Below are 17,381 nucleotides of genomic sequence, written 5' to 3' on the forward strand. Positions count from 1 at the left end.
AACCCCAGATTTGTATTTAGCATGTAAAATGCTCCATATAATATGATTTTAAAGGAAATTATTTTTTTGAGGAAAATACGAAAAATTGCAGGTAATAATCGTTCAGGGTATTTTTCAGGTTAAAAAACTTTTTATTTTAAAACTGAAACTTAGTATATTCAATAACTTTTGTTTGAAGTGATTTAGGAAAACATACCATAATGCTCTCAGTTACCGATAGATGCCCAGAAAAAAAACAAGGGTCAGATAATACATTTAAAATGTGTTCACTTAACAACTTAATTAAGGGCATAAAGACGACTAAACTATATTTAAACCCTAGATTTGTATTGAGCATGAAAAATAATCCTTATAATGAGGTTTTAAAGGAAATCTATCTTTTTGAGGAAAATACGAAAAATTGCAGGTATTTTTCAGCTTAAAAACTTTTTATTTTCGAAATTGATATTTAGCATATTAAATCACTTCTGTGTTTGAAATAATCTTGGAAAATATATCTTAATGCTCTCAGTTACTGACAGATTCCCAGTAAATACATTGCAAATGATGAGATAATAATTTGAAAATGTCTTCATTTATCAGCTTAATTGACGGCGATAAGGTCGATCAAACTATAATTTAACCACAAATTTGTATTCAGCCTGAAAAAATAATCCTTATAGTGAGGTTTTAAAGGAAATGTATTTTTCTGAGAAAAATACAAAAAATGGTATTCTTAAGCTCAAAAAACTTTTTATTTCAAAATTGAAACTTAGCATATTCAATTACTTCTATGCTTGAAATAATCTTGCATAATATATCATAATGTTCTCAGTTACCGATGAATACCCAGAAAAGACAAGTGGTCAAATAATGTATTAAAAATGTCTTTATTTGATATCTTAATTTAAGGTCATAAAGACGACTAGCTATATTTTAACCCCAGTCTTGTATTGAGCATGAAAATTATTCATTATGAGGTTTTTAAGGATTTTTTTTTCAGGAAAATACGAAAAATTTCAGGTAATTGTTGACGGTATTTTCCACCTATAAAAACGATTTATTTCAAATTTGAAACTTAGCATATTCAGTCACTTCTGTATTTGAAATGATCTTGGAGAATATATATATATATATATATATATATATATATATATATATATATATATATATATATATATATATATATATATATATATATACATATATATATATATATATATATATATATATATATATATATATATATATATATATATTTCTTTCAAACTATTCGCCATTTCCCGCGTTAGCAAGGTAGCGTTAAGAACAGAGGATGGGCCTCTGAGGGAATATCCTCACCTGGCCCCCTTCTCTGTTCCTTCTTTTGGAAAAAAAAAAAAAAAGGCGTCTACCCCGTCAGTAGTGTTCCAACGTAGCTCTTTGCGTTCATCTTCCCGGCCTGGTAGGTTTCATTGTGGTGCCTCGTCTCCGGCATCTACCTTCTGCAGGACTCGCATGGAACATCGCCTCCGCCCGACACGAGCAGCAGCTCTAAGAGCAAGGGACCTACGGCCACGCCCGCGGCACTCCTTGCAACCCTAGCTCCTCTCCAGGAGCCTCCAAGCACTTTCCGGCAATCGCCGCACGCGCCAAGATCCGCGATACGCGCCACACCCTCCTACAGTAGCTCCACGTTGACTCGACAGCCTCCCTCCCTTGCACTTCTTCCACGTACTCATGCGTCTTCTGGCGCAGGAGCATCACTGGACCCCTGTCAAGCCTGCCTCGTATTCTTCAACCTGCCACAACTGTAATCCTGCACCCGCCGTATCTTATTGCCCTATGTTATCTCAATATGTATATCCTGTCCATTAAAGTATTACAACCTTGCTAAAACATAGAGGTTGCATTCTAGTGGAGAGCCGCTACCAAGCCACTGTAGTACAGAATATCGAGGACATGATGTTATCCACAGACTCCTTGAGGGTTACGGTACAGTCCTTGGACATGACAAACGTTTGATATCAAAAGTATGTATGCGGGATGGAGAACAATGGACGAAATTTTGCTGATAGGCGGGGTTTAAGCCTAGCCTTAAAGCCTAGCACTTACAGTGTTACGCATAAGATTGTGTGTGAGTCAGTCTTTCCCCCATGGTATCGTTACTGGCTTTAGAGAATAAGAGCTTGAGAGAGAAGCATGTGAAGAATATTGCAAGTACGTACGAGAGAAAGCGGTAAATGTGAAGAGGGAGGACTATGATATAACAAGACTTGTATGAAAAATTATTGCCTTGGAAAATATTTCTCTACTTCGTTGGTTTTGATAATGATAATAATTAACGGGATCCTAAATTACCTGCTGTCAAAAGCTGATAATTTGCAGACGAAAACTCACAGTATAAACAGTGGGTCTATAAATGAGGTTAGGAAAGTGTAGTGATGGGGGTGTTAACGTTATTGATATAAACGGCATTATTACCGTTTAATATAAACGGTATCATTGTCATTTTGGACATCCAACGAATTTTGTGTTAGTTTTAGTTTCGTTGAAATTATTTTCCGATAGTTTTTATGTCTAGACAATTCTGACCTTCAAATCCATGCAAATAGGTGGATATTCGAAACGATAATTTTACTACTCAAACATCAATTGAGGATTCAGTTTACTAATTATTTATATTTATTAGTGATGTTCTAAGTGTTTGGGATGAGACTGATCCATTAGCGGTGTGTATGAAAATCATAGGGAGATTTAGGAGCTTTATTATTATAGTAGTCATTTGAGAGGTATATCTGTTAATGGTTGTTCTCCTGTGATTGCCTGTTTTTGGGCAAGCTCATTGTCAGTGGCACTTTTAAAGGTCTAGTGCGTACAGCATTTAGGTTTAGGTGAGAATAGACTTCATTTTTTCGATGATATTGGTTTCATCACATTTTGCTGAAGTGACATGTGTTTTCCATTTATTTTCTTTACATAACTGACGCTGATTGTTTTGTGATGTACCAATTTAGATGAGAATATTATGCTCAATATTGTGTGTCATAACGATAAAATTAGCTGGTTAATATATTAAGAATTTTGGAGTGCAAAATTAGTCATGATCATTAATTAGGGCCTAATTGGACCATTTTCTTTGTAGGTGATCGAGATGGTGGCCGACCTGAGCTTCAGCCGGGAGTAGATTACATCAATGCCAACGACGATGAACAAGCTGTGAGTTGTAGACTTTTTTTTTCCTCATACATACCTCTTTCACAAACCCATATCTCATGCCATGACATATTGCTCTTTTCTTATACGTACCGTCACGGGCATATTTTTGAGATGTTCACTGGGGAGGAAATTCTCAAAAAGGTCATGTCAAAAAGACCAGTATGTTGGGGGATTAAAAATATTACGTATATGCCTATGACTGGCATCAGCAAGTAGCAAATGGGAAAACATGCATAAAATGGTACAAAACTTATTGGGTATTCCATTAAGCGGATGGCCACAGGTCGAAGAATCATTTGTCCGCACATGCCTCCCTCACACACACACCATTCCATGAATTCTTCCACCATTTCTCTCCCTCTGGTACTTTTCAACTTTTGTTTCTCCGTGCGTTCTTTCCGCATACCCAAACCACCTCAAAGTATTATGTTTTACCCAATCTTACCACACAACAGTATATTTCCTTTGCATTTCCTGTTATACCATAGTAGTAAATGAAAGCTAGGCACGCGTGTTTCGACATTTGTTACGTTACACATTACTGCCGTCAGCATATATAATAGATTTAACTGTGTATAATTTTTTAGCAATGCAGGTTTGATTTTGCTAAATGAAATGTCTACATTTCTAACCGATATAAGCAAAATTGTTTTCAAAAAAGTTTACGGATGTTAATTGATACTAGTATGGATAGCAAGACAGTGAAATGTGGAAGATATCCGTAAAGACCAAGAGGTACTCGTGAACTTGAGTTGTCCCTAACTGGCTGTCTGCACGTCATGACCGTCAGTCTACGGCCGTTAGTGATAACCATCACCAGTAACGCTGTTTTGAAATTCTATATTTTCCATTACAAATGATCAATAGAGCCGATAGATGAATTTAGGTGATGAAAGGCTTTCTTCAGCTGAATGGGCACTTTCCCTCCCAGTGGAATGGAGTTGCTGTAATGGGTAGGTACATGGGCTAGGAGTCAAATACCCTCCCACTTTCATTGTTAAAAAAAATATATGCCCTGCCTTGTGCCGATACTGTTCAAGCAGTGCTTCTACAATATCTGCCATCCCTCTTTACAAGCAATTCATCTATTTTTTTTTCATTTAGATTGTTTGATCTCAGACTATGATAGATCTATGGATTCTTTGGAACAGTTAAGGGTGATTCTTAGGTTTGCCTGTAATGTTTCTTTCATATCCAATTATTCCTTTTTTGTCATTTTGTTGTACTCCTATAGCTTGCTTACCCTTTTTTATGCCATTTGAACAATGCTCGACTTATGCCTTATATGTCTGCCATATTGCTACTTATCCTTTGGTTATTGTCATCTCTTGAAAAATGGGTTTCAACATTTTTGCCATCCCATTCTTCATCCCCCCCCCCCCCCTACCTCTTCCCAGTACTGCTGGAATATATGATGTAATTCCTGTATAGTTATTACATTATTCCTGTTCACAAGTCTTGGAATTTAGCCTTCTGATCTTTGTTTAAAGAAATTTTCATTTGATCAAACTTTTATACTACTGTATTTTTTTTTCATTTTATGTGTATTGTACAGTTTATTCCGTTTATACCCATTGATGTTTACAGTTTTCAGTCTTCCTTATGGTAAGCTAGATTCAGAATTGACATTTTGTGGCGTCTTTGATCTTGCCACTTTCTGCACCAGTTTGATGGGTCTGGCGTTTTTCTCATGTTACGACTTCACCCTTTCCTTTAAGGGTGTATAATCAGCCCATAGGCCCATTAAGTTCGAACTGAAATAATGGCTTTTAACGGAGAGATTTGGGTAGGACAGATTCCCTTACCGTCTGGCTAACATCTCTTGACAGCTGACAGCCACTTGATATATGTATCCTTTTCCGTCCAGCACTGGTAAAACACCAAACACAGGTCTATAAACATTTCTAAAGGATATTCACATCAAGAAAAATATACATTGCTCTCTGAACATACATATAATTTGCTTCAAGTGCAATGATCTTCCTTTATTTTACTTGGCAAGTCTTAGGCAAATATACTGGCCACAGTTCTTTGAAATCACCAAGATGTGTACAGATATTATGATACATTTACCAGACAAGCGTTGTACAACGTCCTATCAAAACCTATTCAGAAACATGTAGAGCAAAACAAAACATTCCAATACTTTTTCTACTCTTGTATACAAGTACTTTCTATTAATTTCTCTTATACCTGACATGTTTCTTAGTCTTCCATGAATTGTTAAAAAAAATAGTAAAAATACCTACTATTAATTCATTCAAAATGAATTTTCAAAAGAACATTATGTACCTTGGATAATGTAACCTTACATAGAAAACCGAACAGAATGTAATGGATAACTGAAACAATTATTGGGAAAGAGATGGGACAACTGTAACCTCTCTCTCCCAGAAGAGGTATGAATCAGCTGCAGGTTGACTTATGACTAACTGGAATATAGGACAAAGGCATCAACATTATATTTTCCTCTTATATGTTTAATTACATGTTTATAATCTTGTAACAAAAGACTTCACATTATCAAACGCTGGTTTACATTTTTAATCTTATGCAAAAATACAAGGGGATTGTGATCCGTAACACTTGGATCGGCCTACTTCAAAATGGTTCAAACTTAAAATCAATGCCAGTGTTTCCTTTTCAATACTACTATAGTTTTTTCTGACACGAAAGAAATTTTTTTGAAAGATAACAAATTGGAAAGATCATCTTTCTCGCATTAAAACTCCTACTCCAAAATCACATGCATCTATATACAATTTAAGTGGTCTATCATAATTTTAAGTAGATTGTATGGGTGCACTTTAAAGTATCTGTTAAATTTCTTAAAGGCCTCACCACAGTGATCACTCCCCACAGCTTTGACTTTGACAATAAGTTGGTTAATGGTAAAGCAGTGATTGAAAAATTCTTACAAAACTTACGATAGTATCCGGCCATAACCAGAAATCTGTAATTCTTTCCTATTTGTAGGTGCTAAAAAATCTACATTACTTTCCGAAACCTTAGCGTTAATTGGTTTGACTCTTCCCTGACCAACATCATAACCTAGATAATCTACAATTGCGAAGAGTAGAAGTAGGAAGAACTTGTATTATGCAGGGGCTTGGATAAAACACGTCCTAGATAAGTTTGACGACATAGTCTCAAGCAATCCGAGGATCTTATTGTGGTCGTTCTGGTGAGGGTGAACACAGCAGTTAATGGGAGATCGGAAGAAATATTAGAGAAGTATAGGGAACTTATTAGCAAGTTTAAAGAAAGTCGTTGGAAGCTTATGATATCGGGATTGCTGCAGTTTCCAGTTCATAAAAGATCTTATTACCGCTTGAAGCACTGCGCTGCCTCAAACTCAGTCCGTCCAAGCTCACCCTCTTCCCATGTGTTTCACGCAGCCTAATATGTTATTTTAGTATTACAGAACAGCAAATTTGGGCGTAATATTAAAAGTATCTAATATAGTTGATAAACTGGACCCTCAGTAGAATGCCGGGGATAAACAGGAGAATTGAAGATCTGTTGGGAAGGACAGTGTGTCTTGTATAGATCTTCGTACGCTAGGGATGGCCTTCACTTAAATGGAATAGGGAAAGTCCGCCTTGGAAGAGTATTGGATGAGAATATTAGTCCTTTTGTTCGATAGAGATAAACTACTCCGGAGAGCAATTCACTGTCTAGCTAACGAAGGATATAGGAGAGTATGGGAGGTTGAGGGGGTATCTGTGGGAGATGGGTTGGTGCGTGGGGAATCTGAGTGAAAGATCTGAGGAACAAGGCGTCCGGTTTGACCACTATAAAGGTAGCGGTAGTGAGCCTCGGGGAGCAGCGGTAGCCTCTCAAGGTTAGCAAGGAAAGGTCAGGTACGGTCATTTGGGGACAACTCAAGCAGTATGTAAGTAGCGGGTTGGCACAACTACAGGTCAACTCTCAGGTAACTTTTAGGAGCAAGGCTGGCATGGTCCAGTGTGGGAAGGGTCAGAGCGAACCCAGATCAGATGGAGAACCGTTTCTCTCCCGCTGCTGCACACGCAGACATTAACAGTAATCATAACAAGCACGCATGCAGACAAAAAAAAAAAAAAGCTATTTCAGTTCAGAAATCAACCCAAAGGAAAATAAGTTTAATGTATACAATGCCCGGAGTATCGTTACGAAACGCGATGAACTATATCATATGCAGTTGCTGAAAACCCGAACATTATTGCAATCTCAGAAACGTGGATAAACTCTGAGAATAACACTTAATCGGCGAGTTAGCAATACCCGGATACAAACTATTTGAAAAATTAGATCGCTCATACAGGGTAGGTGGTGGAGTTTTGAACTACGTTGATAATCTAAAGTGCTACTAAGATAAGCAGACACACACACACACACACACACTTGCGACTCTTTGTATTGACCTTACAAACAAGTTCAAAACTACGTCTCTGCGTTACTTACAGACCTCCTTAGCAAAATGAAGACAACGATAAGATATCATACAATGAAATCAAAGCTATATTAAGCAGTAAAGATGTTATAATAGTAGATTTCAACAGTCCGAACATAAACTGGAACGCGTTAACATAAGACTGAGAGGGAACGAGACTACCGGAACTGATTGAAGACGCTTTTCTAAAACAGTTGATAAAAAAAACAACTAGAGGTAGAAACATTCTTGATCTTGTTCTCACCAGTGACACAAAGTTTATCAACTCTTGCGAAGTAGGCGTGAGAGTGTCAAAAAAACTAGTCAAAAACATTCTTGGTCTGGTCCTCACCAGTGACAAACTTGCGAGTAGGCGAGTTTTTCAAACAGCGATCACAGTTTGATTAGATTAAAGATTGATTTAGATTATGAAATAAATGACAATAAACTTTTGCTACCAGATTACAGGCGAGCAAATTTAGAAAACATTAGGCAAGAAATTCACTGTACCAATTGGACAAAACTTGACGTTTACACATTAGAGGAAATGTGGAATAATTCTCAAAACACACTACTTATTGAAAATCAACATATGCCACGAATTACAAAGAGGACTAGCAATATTTCAAAACCATCATGGATGAATATGAGAGTAGAAGGACTAATTCGCCAAATGAAAACATAAAAAGTTCAAATCAATTGGAACCAATGAAAATCCCCAGGAATTAATCAAAATCCAGAGAGTGCAAGAGGGTCGTAAGATAAAAGTAAACGCGACGAAGAAAAAAAATATCCCTCGAAGAATAAGCCTATGGAATTCTTCAAATATATAAGACAAAGGAGGACAGTAAAAGAAGCAATTGGACCAATACGGAACGAATATGACTAACTACTGACGACAAGGAAATGGCTACCATACTATTCTTTTAACTCTGTTTTCACAATAGGGCCTTAAAGTACTTAGATACCCGGACCAATTGAATCCTAAAACACCCAACGACTCAGATAACGTAGCACCAAGATTTTTAAAGGAGGTCAGGAGACAGCTAATATACCCCATGAAAATATTCAGCAAATCTTTATCGTATGTTCAGGTGCCAATTGATTGGAGACTAGCAAACGTTACTTCTTTATATAAAAGAGAGAAAGTGTACCTTGAACTACCGCTTAATTAGCTTTACGTCAGTGTTTGGTAAAATCACTGTTGGAAAAAATAACACGAGATAAAATTGTCACGTTTCTAGAAGAGCCCAAAATTAAATCGGGCAACCAACACGGTTTCCGCAATAGAAGATCCTGCCTGACGAATTTGGTGGAATTTTTTAATGTTATATATCATCAAAATTGGGACAAAAAAATTACCATCTGATGTAGTATATTTAGATTTCCAAAAGGCTTTCAGTAAAGTACCTCACAATGGACATTTACATATACTCATAGCACACGGAATCAGTGAAGAACTCTACATGGATCAGGCCTCCTGTTGTCTGTCATTTTCATGTAAACACGTGTAAACTCACACCTCTACTCCCTTTCACTAGCAACTTCATCCCACCTGTCACTACCCATTTTGTGATCTGCTCGCTTCCCACCTTTCGCATGCCACATGCATCTCTTGCACATGCCATCATTGCTTCCTAAAATGCCTCTCATTCCTCACCCACTTCCCTCACTTCATTTGCTCTCACCTTTTACTATTCTACACTCAATATTCCCTGGTATTTCTTCACATAAATTCTTTCCAAGCTGCTCTTTTATTTTCACCACTCTCTTCTCCCTGACACTGTCTCCTGTTTTTTGAAAACCTTTACAAATCTTCACCCTTGCCTCCACAAGGTGGTGATCAGACATCCCACCAGCTGCCCCTCTCAGCACAGTTACATCCAAAATTTTCTCTTTTATGCACCTATCAATTAGTATGTAATCTGATATTGCCCGTTGACCATCTCTCCTATTCACATACGATACTAGTGAATACCTTTTTTTAAACCAGATATTCCCAATCACCAGTCTTTTTTCAGTGCACAACCCCACAAGCTCTTCACCATTTCCATTCATAACACTGAATACCCCATGCATACCAGTTAACATCAGCTTCAGCTGCTTCCACATTTAAATCATCCTTTACTAATATCAGTCTCATGCACCAAAATTGCTGACACACACTCTCAGCTGCTCCCAAAATACTTACCTCTCATGACCTTTCATCTTATTACCAGGTACATAAGCATCAGTAATCATCCATCTCTGGCCATCCACTTTCAGTTTAACCTGCAGTAATCTAAAATTTACTTTCTTACATACTGTCACACACTCCCACAACTCCTGCTTCAGAAATTGCTACCCCATACTCAGCATTTGCCCTCTCACCATCACCTAACTTTACTCCCAAGACATTTCCAAACCATTCTTCGCCCTTACCCTTGAGCTTTATTTAACTTAGAGCCAGAACATCCTGGATTCTTTCCTCAAACATGCTACCTATCTCTCCTCTCCTCTCATCTTGGTTACATCCACACACATTCGAACACCTCAATCAGCCTTCAAGGAGGACGAGTACTTCCTGCTTGATTTCTGTTTCCTCATTTAGAAATTGAAATACAAGAAGGAAAGGGTTTCCACACCCCTACTTCCATCCCATTTACCCCTGCTTCCATCCCATTTAGTTGCCTTCTATTACATGCTGGGAATATGGACATGATTGTGAATACCTGGTATAAAAAGAGATATACCTAAGAATACGTAAGGGAATAGGAGAGATGGTCAAAGGGCATTATTGGATTTTGTGTTAATTGATAGGTGTGTAAAAGAGAGAATTTTGGATGTTAATGTGCTGAGAGGGGCAGCTGCAGGGATGTCTGATCATTTTGTAGAGGTGAAGGTGAAAATTTTGTGGAAGTTTTCAAAAAAGAAGAGATGTTGGGTAAAAGAGAGTCATGAGAGTAAGTGAGCTTGGAAAGGAGACTTGTGCGAGGAAGTACCAGGAGAGATTGAGGGAAGAATGGCAAAAATGAGAACAAATGATGTGAGGAGAGTGTGTGAGGAATGGGATGTATTTAGAGACACAGTGATGGCTTGTGCAAAAGATGCACATGTCATGAGAAAAGTGGGAAGTGGGCAGATTAGAAAGAGTATTGAGTGTTGGGATGAAGATGTAAAAATGTTAGTGAAAGAGAAGAGAGAGACGCTTGGAAGATACTTGCAGGGAATTAGTGCAAATGAATATGTACATGTGTTTCCATGTTTAGCCTGTGCCTTTCATCTGGAACTCTTTATTTTTGTAATACTGCAGTTAGAATAATATAGTCATAATCTCTTGCATGAAATAATGTTTGAATTTTAAATTTCAAGGGATTTAGAATTTATGGGACACAGATGTTGGTCTTCAATTGTTGTAATAGAGTCTTTTGTGTATCTGATGTAATTTTAGATTTATATGAAGAGAATGCTTTTTGAAAGGTTAGAGAAATGTCAGTTGAAATGTTTAACTTAAAACACTTACTTCAAGTATGCTGTCATCTTAAATGTGCTGTACCACAGATTTTGAAAGTTTATGGATTTTAGAAAAAATGTACTTTCAGTATTGTATATGTATTATTTATTTATATTTATTTTGCTTTGTCGCTGTCTCCCGCGTTAGTGAGGTAGCGCAAGGAAACACACGAAAGAATGGCCCAACCCGCCCACATACGCATGTATATACATACATGTCCACACACGCAAATATACATACCTATACATCTCAATGTACACATTACACACACAGACATATACATATATACACATGTACATAATTCATACTGTCTGCCTTTATTTGTTCCCATCACCACCCCGCCACACATGGAATAACAACCCCCTCCCCGCTCATGTGTGCGAGGTAGCGCTAGGAAATGACACCAAAGGCCCCATTCGTTCACACTCAGTCTCTAGCTGTCATGTAATAATGCACCGAAACCACAGCTCCCTTTCCACATCCAGGCCCCACACAGCTTTCCATGGTTTACCCCAGACGCTTCACATGCCCTGGTTCAATCCATAGACAGCACGTCGACCCCAGTATACCACATCGTTCCAATTCACTCTATTCCTTGCACGTCTTTCACCCTCTTGCATGTTCAGGCCCCGATCACTCAAAATCTTTTTCACTCCATCTTTCCACCTCCAATTTGGTCTCCCACTTCTCCTTGTTCCCTCCACCTCTGACACATATATCCTCTTGGTCAATCTTTTCTCACTCATTCTCTCCATGTGACCAAACCATTTCAAAACACCCTCTTCTGCTTTCTCAACCGCACTCTTTTTATTTCCACACATCTCTCTTACCCTTACATTACTTACTCGATCAAACCACCTCACACCACATATTGTCCTCAAACATCTCATTTCCAGCACATCCACCCTCCTGTGCACAACTCTATCCATAGCCCACGCCTCACAACCATACAACATTGTTGGAACCACTATTCCTTCAAACATACCCATTTTTGCTTTCCGAGATGATGTTCTCGACTTCCAAACATTCTTCAAGGCTCCCAGAATTTTCACCCCCTCCCCCACCCTATGATTCACTTCCGCTTCCATGGTTCCATCCGCTGCCAGATCCACTCCCAGATATCTAAAACACTTCACTTCCTCCAGTTTTTCTCCATTCAAACTCACCTCCCAATTGACTTGACCCTCAACCCTACTGTACCTAATAACCTTGCTCTTATTCACATTTACTCTTAACTTTCTTGTTTCACACACTTTACCAAACTCAGTCACCAGCTTCTGCAGTTTCTTACATGAATCAGCCACCAGCGCTGTATCATCAGCGAACAACAACTGACTCACTTCCCAAGCTCTCTCATCCACAACAGACTGCATACTTGCCCCTCTTTCCAAAACTCTTGCATTCACCTCCCTAACAACCTCATCCATAAACAAATTAAACAACCATGGAGACATCACACACCCCTGCCGCAAACCTACATTCACTGAGAACCAATCACTTTCCTCTCTTCCTACACGTACACATGCCTTACATCCTTGATAAAAGCTTTTCACTGCTTCTAACAACTTGCCTCCCACACCATATATTCTTATATGTATATGTATTTCATTAAATCTTTTGCAGCTGATTTTTCCTTAGTTTCCTGCTTTGACTTAATCATCAGCCTGTCACTTCTGATTTTGAAGAACTTCAGAATATTAACTGTCATATCCATTCGGTAACTTGTTCAATGTAATCATGTCTCCGTCTTCCTTTCCTTTTCCAATATAGACAATTCTACTCTAGCAAGCTTCTCTAGTGTTTGCATTTTGTGTTGTATGTATTGTAGATGAATGATATATATAATCTTACTCTAGGAAATTTATGGGTATTGTCGGTCAAAATTGAAGACAGGCATCACTTGGGTCTTCATCATTGCAACTGCTGGTCTGTTGCGTCTTGTGTTCCACTGGGTACCACAGCTGATGTTGAAATGCACCCACAGCCGCTGCTCCCTCTCCAAAGCTACAAGAGTTCTCATTGTAGTAAGTGAAACTGTTTTATGTTCTCCTCTGTTCAAGTGATTGTTTCTTATTCGTTTGTAGCAATGTATATATCTAAGTGAAATATATTTATGATGATGCCAAAATAAAGAATGAGCAGCTTAGTATCTGATATGTTAAATCAAGGTGATGGAATAGTTACTGTAGACTAAATCTGTGGTTTGATGCCCAGTGATGCATAAGAATTTTATAGATTTCTCATTTGATATGTATTTGTTTGATTGTTGACTCAGAGAATTTTATTTTATTGATTGATATATTCATTTCATCAGGAATACTTCAAAAAATACAAGAGACATTTCGTAAAAAATGTCTATGAAGTTCATGCCTGCAATATACGGTAAGGGAGAGAGGATTTGTAGTTATTTTTGTTCAGTTCATTTTGGATTCAGGTAACTTGCTTACTTTTCTTATCTGTTGTTTTGTAGAGTGGACATATGGTATTCAATGATGGTATCACTAGAAGTCTTTGTGTAAAAAGTACATTGTAAGTAATACTATATTTTAAGGCAGTGGTTATGGCATTAGATATATAATATTTATTGGAACAAACTATAGGCTGAAGTTTATTGTTAGTTACACAATATATGAATGTTAGTTAAACTATATGAATTCAGTAACTACTAATACCTTTTTTTGGAGATGAACTATGTGAGAGGAGCAGTTGATATGACTAGATAGAACGAAGAAAGAAATGAGGGAATGCAAAGGGAATGGATTGTGGAGTAGTCTATGAAAGTGGATGAAAGGTAATGCTCTGAGTTGGTTTGGGCACGTGGAAAGAATGCAAGATGAAATTTACAAGGGGAGTTTATGATAGTACAATTAAAGGGGTTGGTGTGAGAGGGTGACCGCTTGTGACTTGGAGAAATAGAGTAGAAGAGCACTGGAGGGAGAAAAATAATGTAAGAATGTGTAGAATAGTGTATGTGAGGGAGGTTTTTGAAGACTGGGATGAATTGAGACTCTTTTGCCCTTGCCACCCCCTTGATGGGACTTCCTGGAGGGAATGGGCATCAGAGATGTAGATAGATAGACAGTTAGATAGATATAAAGGTAAATTTTAAAGCAACTGTAGAGCTAAGAAATGCTGGACTGTTGGCATTTACTTAAGTCCACGTAGTTCAGAGTAAATGCAAGCATATATTATTGATATTTGTTTGGACAATGGTCGTACCACCCCACTCATGACTTCAGTTGTAGCTATGCAATAACATTTACAGTAATATCAGTCATATGAAAACATCTTCATTATCAGTTGGTGTTGGTGTTGCCATCTGACTTTTTTTTTCAATTATAGCTGAGATGGCATAGGCAACTGAACGCTCTGATCAAAGCCATCTCATTGATTTCTTTTTTATTTTGCTTTGTCGCTGTCTCCCGCGTTAGCGAGGTAGTGCAAGGAAACAGACGAAAGAATGGCCCAACCCGCCCACATACACATGTATATACATACACGTCCACACATGCAAATATACATACCTATACATCTCAATGTACACATATATATACACACACAGACATATACATATATACACATGTACATAATTCATACTGTCTGCCTTTATTTGTTCCCATCGCCACCTCGCCACACATGGAATAACAACCCCCTCCCCCCGCATGTGTGCGAGGTAGCGCTAGGAAAGACAACAAAGGCCCCATTCGTTCACACTCAGTCTCTAGCTGTCATGTAATAATGCACCGAAACCACAGCTCCCTTTCCATATCCAGGCCCCACACACTTTCCATGGTTTACCCCAGACGCTTCACATGCCCTGGTTCAATCCATTGACAGCACATTGACCCTGGTATACCACATTGTTCCAATTCACTCTATTCCTTGCACGCCTTTCACCCTCCCGCATGTTCAGGCCCCGATCACTCAAAATCTTTTTCACTCCATCTTTCCACCTCCAATTTGGTCTCCCACTTCTCCTCGTTCCCTCCACCTCTGACACATATATCCTCTTGGTCAATCTTTCTCCACTCATTCTCTCCATGTGACCAAACCATTTCAAAACACCCTCTTCTGCTTTCTCAACCACACTCTTTTTATTTCCACACATCTCTCTTACCCTTACATTACTTACTCGATCAAACCACCTCACACCACATATTGTCCTCAAACATCTCATTTCCAGCACATCCACCCTCCTGCGCACAACTCTATCCATAGCCCACGCCTCACAACCATACAACATTGTTGGAACCACTATTCCTTCAAACATACCCATTTTTACTTTCCGAGATAATGTTCTCGACTTCCAAACATTCTTCAAGGCTTCCAGAATTTTCACCCCCTCCCCCACCCTATGATTCACTGCCGCTTCCATGGTTCCATCCGCTGCCAGATCCACTCCCAGATATCAAAAACACTTTACTTCCTCCAGTTTTTCTCCATTCAAACTTACCTCCCAATTGACTTGACCCTCAACCCTACTGTACCTAATAACCTTGCTTTTATTCACATTTAATCTTAACTTTCTTCTTTCACACACTTTACCAAACTCAGTCACCAGCTTCTGCAGTTTCTTACATGAATCAGCCACCAGCGCTGTATCATCAGTGAACAACATCTGACTCACTTCCCAAGCTCTCTCATCCACAACACTGCATACTTGCCCCTCTTTCCAAAACTCTTGCATTTACCTCCCCAACAACCTCATCCATAAACAAATTAAACAACCATGGAGACATCCCTGCCGCAAACCTACATTCGCTGAGAACCAATCACTTTCCTCTCTTTCTACACGTACACATGCCTTACATCCTTGATAAAAACTTTTCACTGCTTCTGACAACTTGCCTCCCACACCATATATTCTTAATACCTTCCACAGAGCATCTCTATCAACTCTTATCATATGCCTTCTCCAGATCCATAAATGCTACATACAAATCCATTTGTTTTTCTAAGTATTTCTCACGTACATTCTTCAAAGCAAACACCTGATTGATGTTATATATGTATATATTTTTTTTTTCTTCACACTATTGTTGTTTCTTGCATTAGCGTGGTTGTGTCAGGAACAGACGAAGAAAGGCCACATCCGCTCACATCCATTCTCTAGCTGTTATGTGTGATTCACTTAAACCACACCTCCCTATCCACAACTAGGCCCCACAGACCTATCCACCGTTTACCCCAGATGCTTCACATGCTGTGGTTCAATCCGTTAACAGCACGTTGATCCCAGCATACCACATTGATCCAGTTCACTCCGTCCCATGCACACCTTCCTCCTACTGCATGTTCAGGCTTTGTTCAGTCAAAATTGTTTTCACTCCATCTTTCCATCTTCAGTTTAGTCTTCCTGTTCCCTTGACTTCTGACACATATATTCTCTTGGTCAACCTTTCCTCACTCATTCTCTCCTTATGTCCAGTCCTTTTCAGCATGGTCTTCAGATCTCTTGACCACTTTTTTTTTTTTATTACCACACTTCTCTCTTACCCTTCATAACTTACTTGATCAAAACACCTCATACCACATATTGTTCCCAAACATTTCATTTCCAACACATTCACCCTCCTCCACATCCACATGATATTATTAGGAATGCCATACCTTCAAACATACTAACTTTTGCCCTTCCGTATAATGATCTCTTTCCACATTCTTCAGTACTTCCAAAACCCCCTCATTCACTCTGTGAATTACTTCCACTTCCATGGTTCCATTCATAGTCATATATGCTATTCCTCCAAATTTTGTCCATTCAAATTCCCACTCCAACTAACGTGTCCCTCAGCCCTGCTAAACCTAACAACATTTCTTTTATTCACATTTACTCTTAGTGTCCTCCTTTCACATGCTCTTTGAAACTCAGTCTGTGCCTCAAATCTGACACTGGTGTTGTATCATCAACAAACAACAACTGAATTATTTCCAAGGCCCCATCATCCCAATATACTGCATACTCGCCCCTCTTTCCAAGACTCTTGCTTTTACCTGCTTTGCTACCCCATCATAAACAAATCAAACAACCATGGTGACATCATTCTCCCCTGCCACAGTTCAACCTTCACTTGAAACAGTTTACTCTCTTCTCTTCCTATTTGTGCACATGCCATATACCCTTGATAAAAACTTTTCACTGCTTCTGACAGCTTTTCTCCCTCGCCCTACATTCTTAGACCTTCCACAAGGCATCTCTATCAACCCTATCATATGCCTTTTCAAGATTCATAAATGCCACTTACAAAACCATCTTTTTTCTAATTATTTCTCACACGCATTCTTTAAAGCAAACAC

General features: G+C 38.5%; 1 protein-coding gene across 5 annotated transcripts in view; it reads left to right on the plus strand.

The window, feature by feature from the left end:
• The window catches only part of LOC139756002 (polyamine-transporting ATPase 13A3-like), a 417,344-nt gene that overhangs the window by 131,301 nt on the left and 268,662 nt on the right, over positions 1-17,381 (plus strand). For all 5 annotated transcript variants that reach the window (XM_071674925.1, XM_071674926.1, XM_071674927.1 and 2 more), the window contains 3 exons: positions 3,104-3,177; positions 12,941-13,108; positions 13,399-13,466. In XM_071674925.1, coding sequence (XP_071531026.1) covers positions 3,104-3,177; positions 12,941-13,108; positions 13,399-13,466 — 310 coding nt within the window. The remainder of the gene's footprint in view (positions 1-3,103; positions 3,178-12,940; positions 13,109-13,398; positions 13,467-17,381) is intronic.

The sequence above is a fragment of the Panulirus ornatus genome, chromosome 20, assembly GCF_036320965.1.
Source record: "Panulirus ornatus isolate Po-2019 chromosome 20, ASM3632096v1, whole genome shotgun sequence".
Lineage (NCBI taxonomy): Eukaryota > Metazoa > Arthropoda > Malacostraca > Decapoda > Palinuridae > Panulirus > Panulirus ornatus.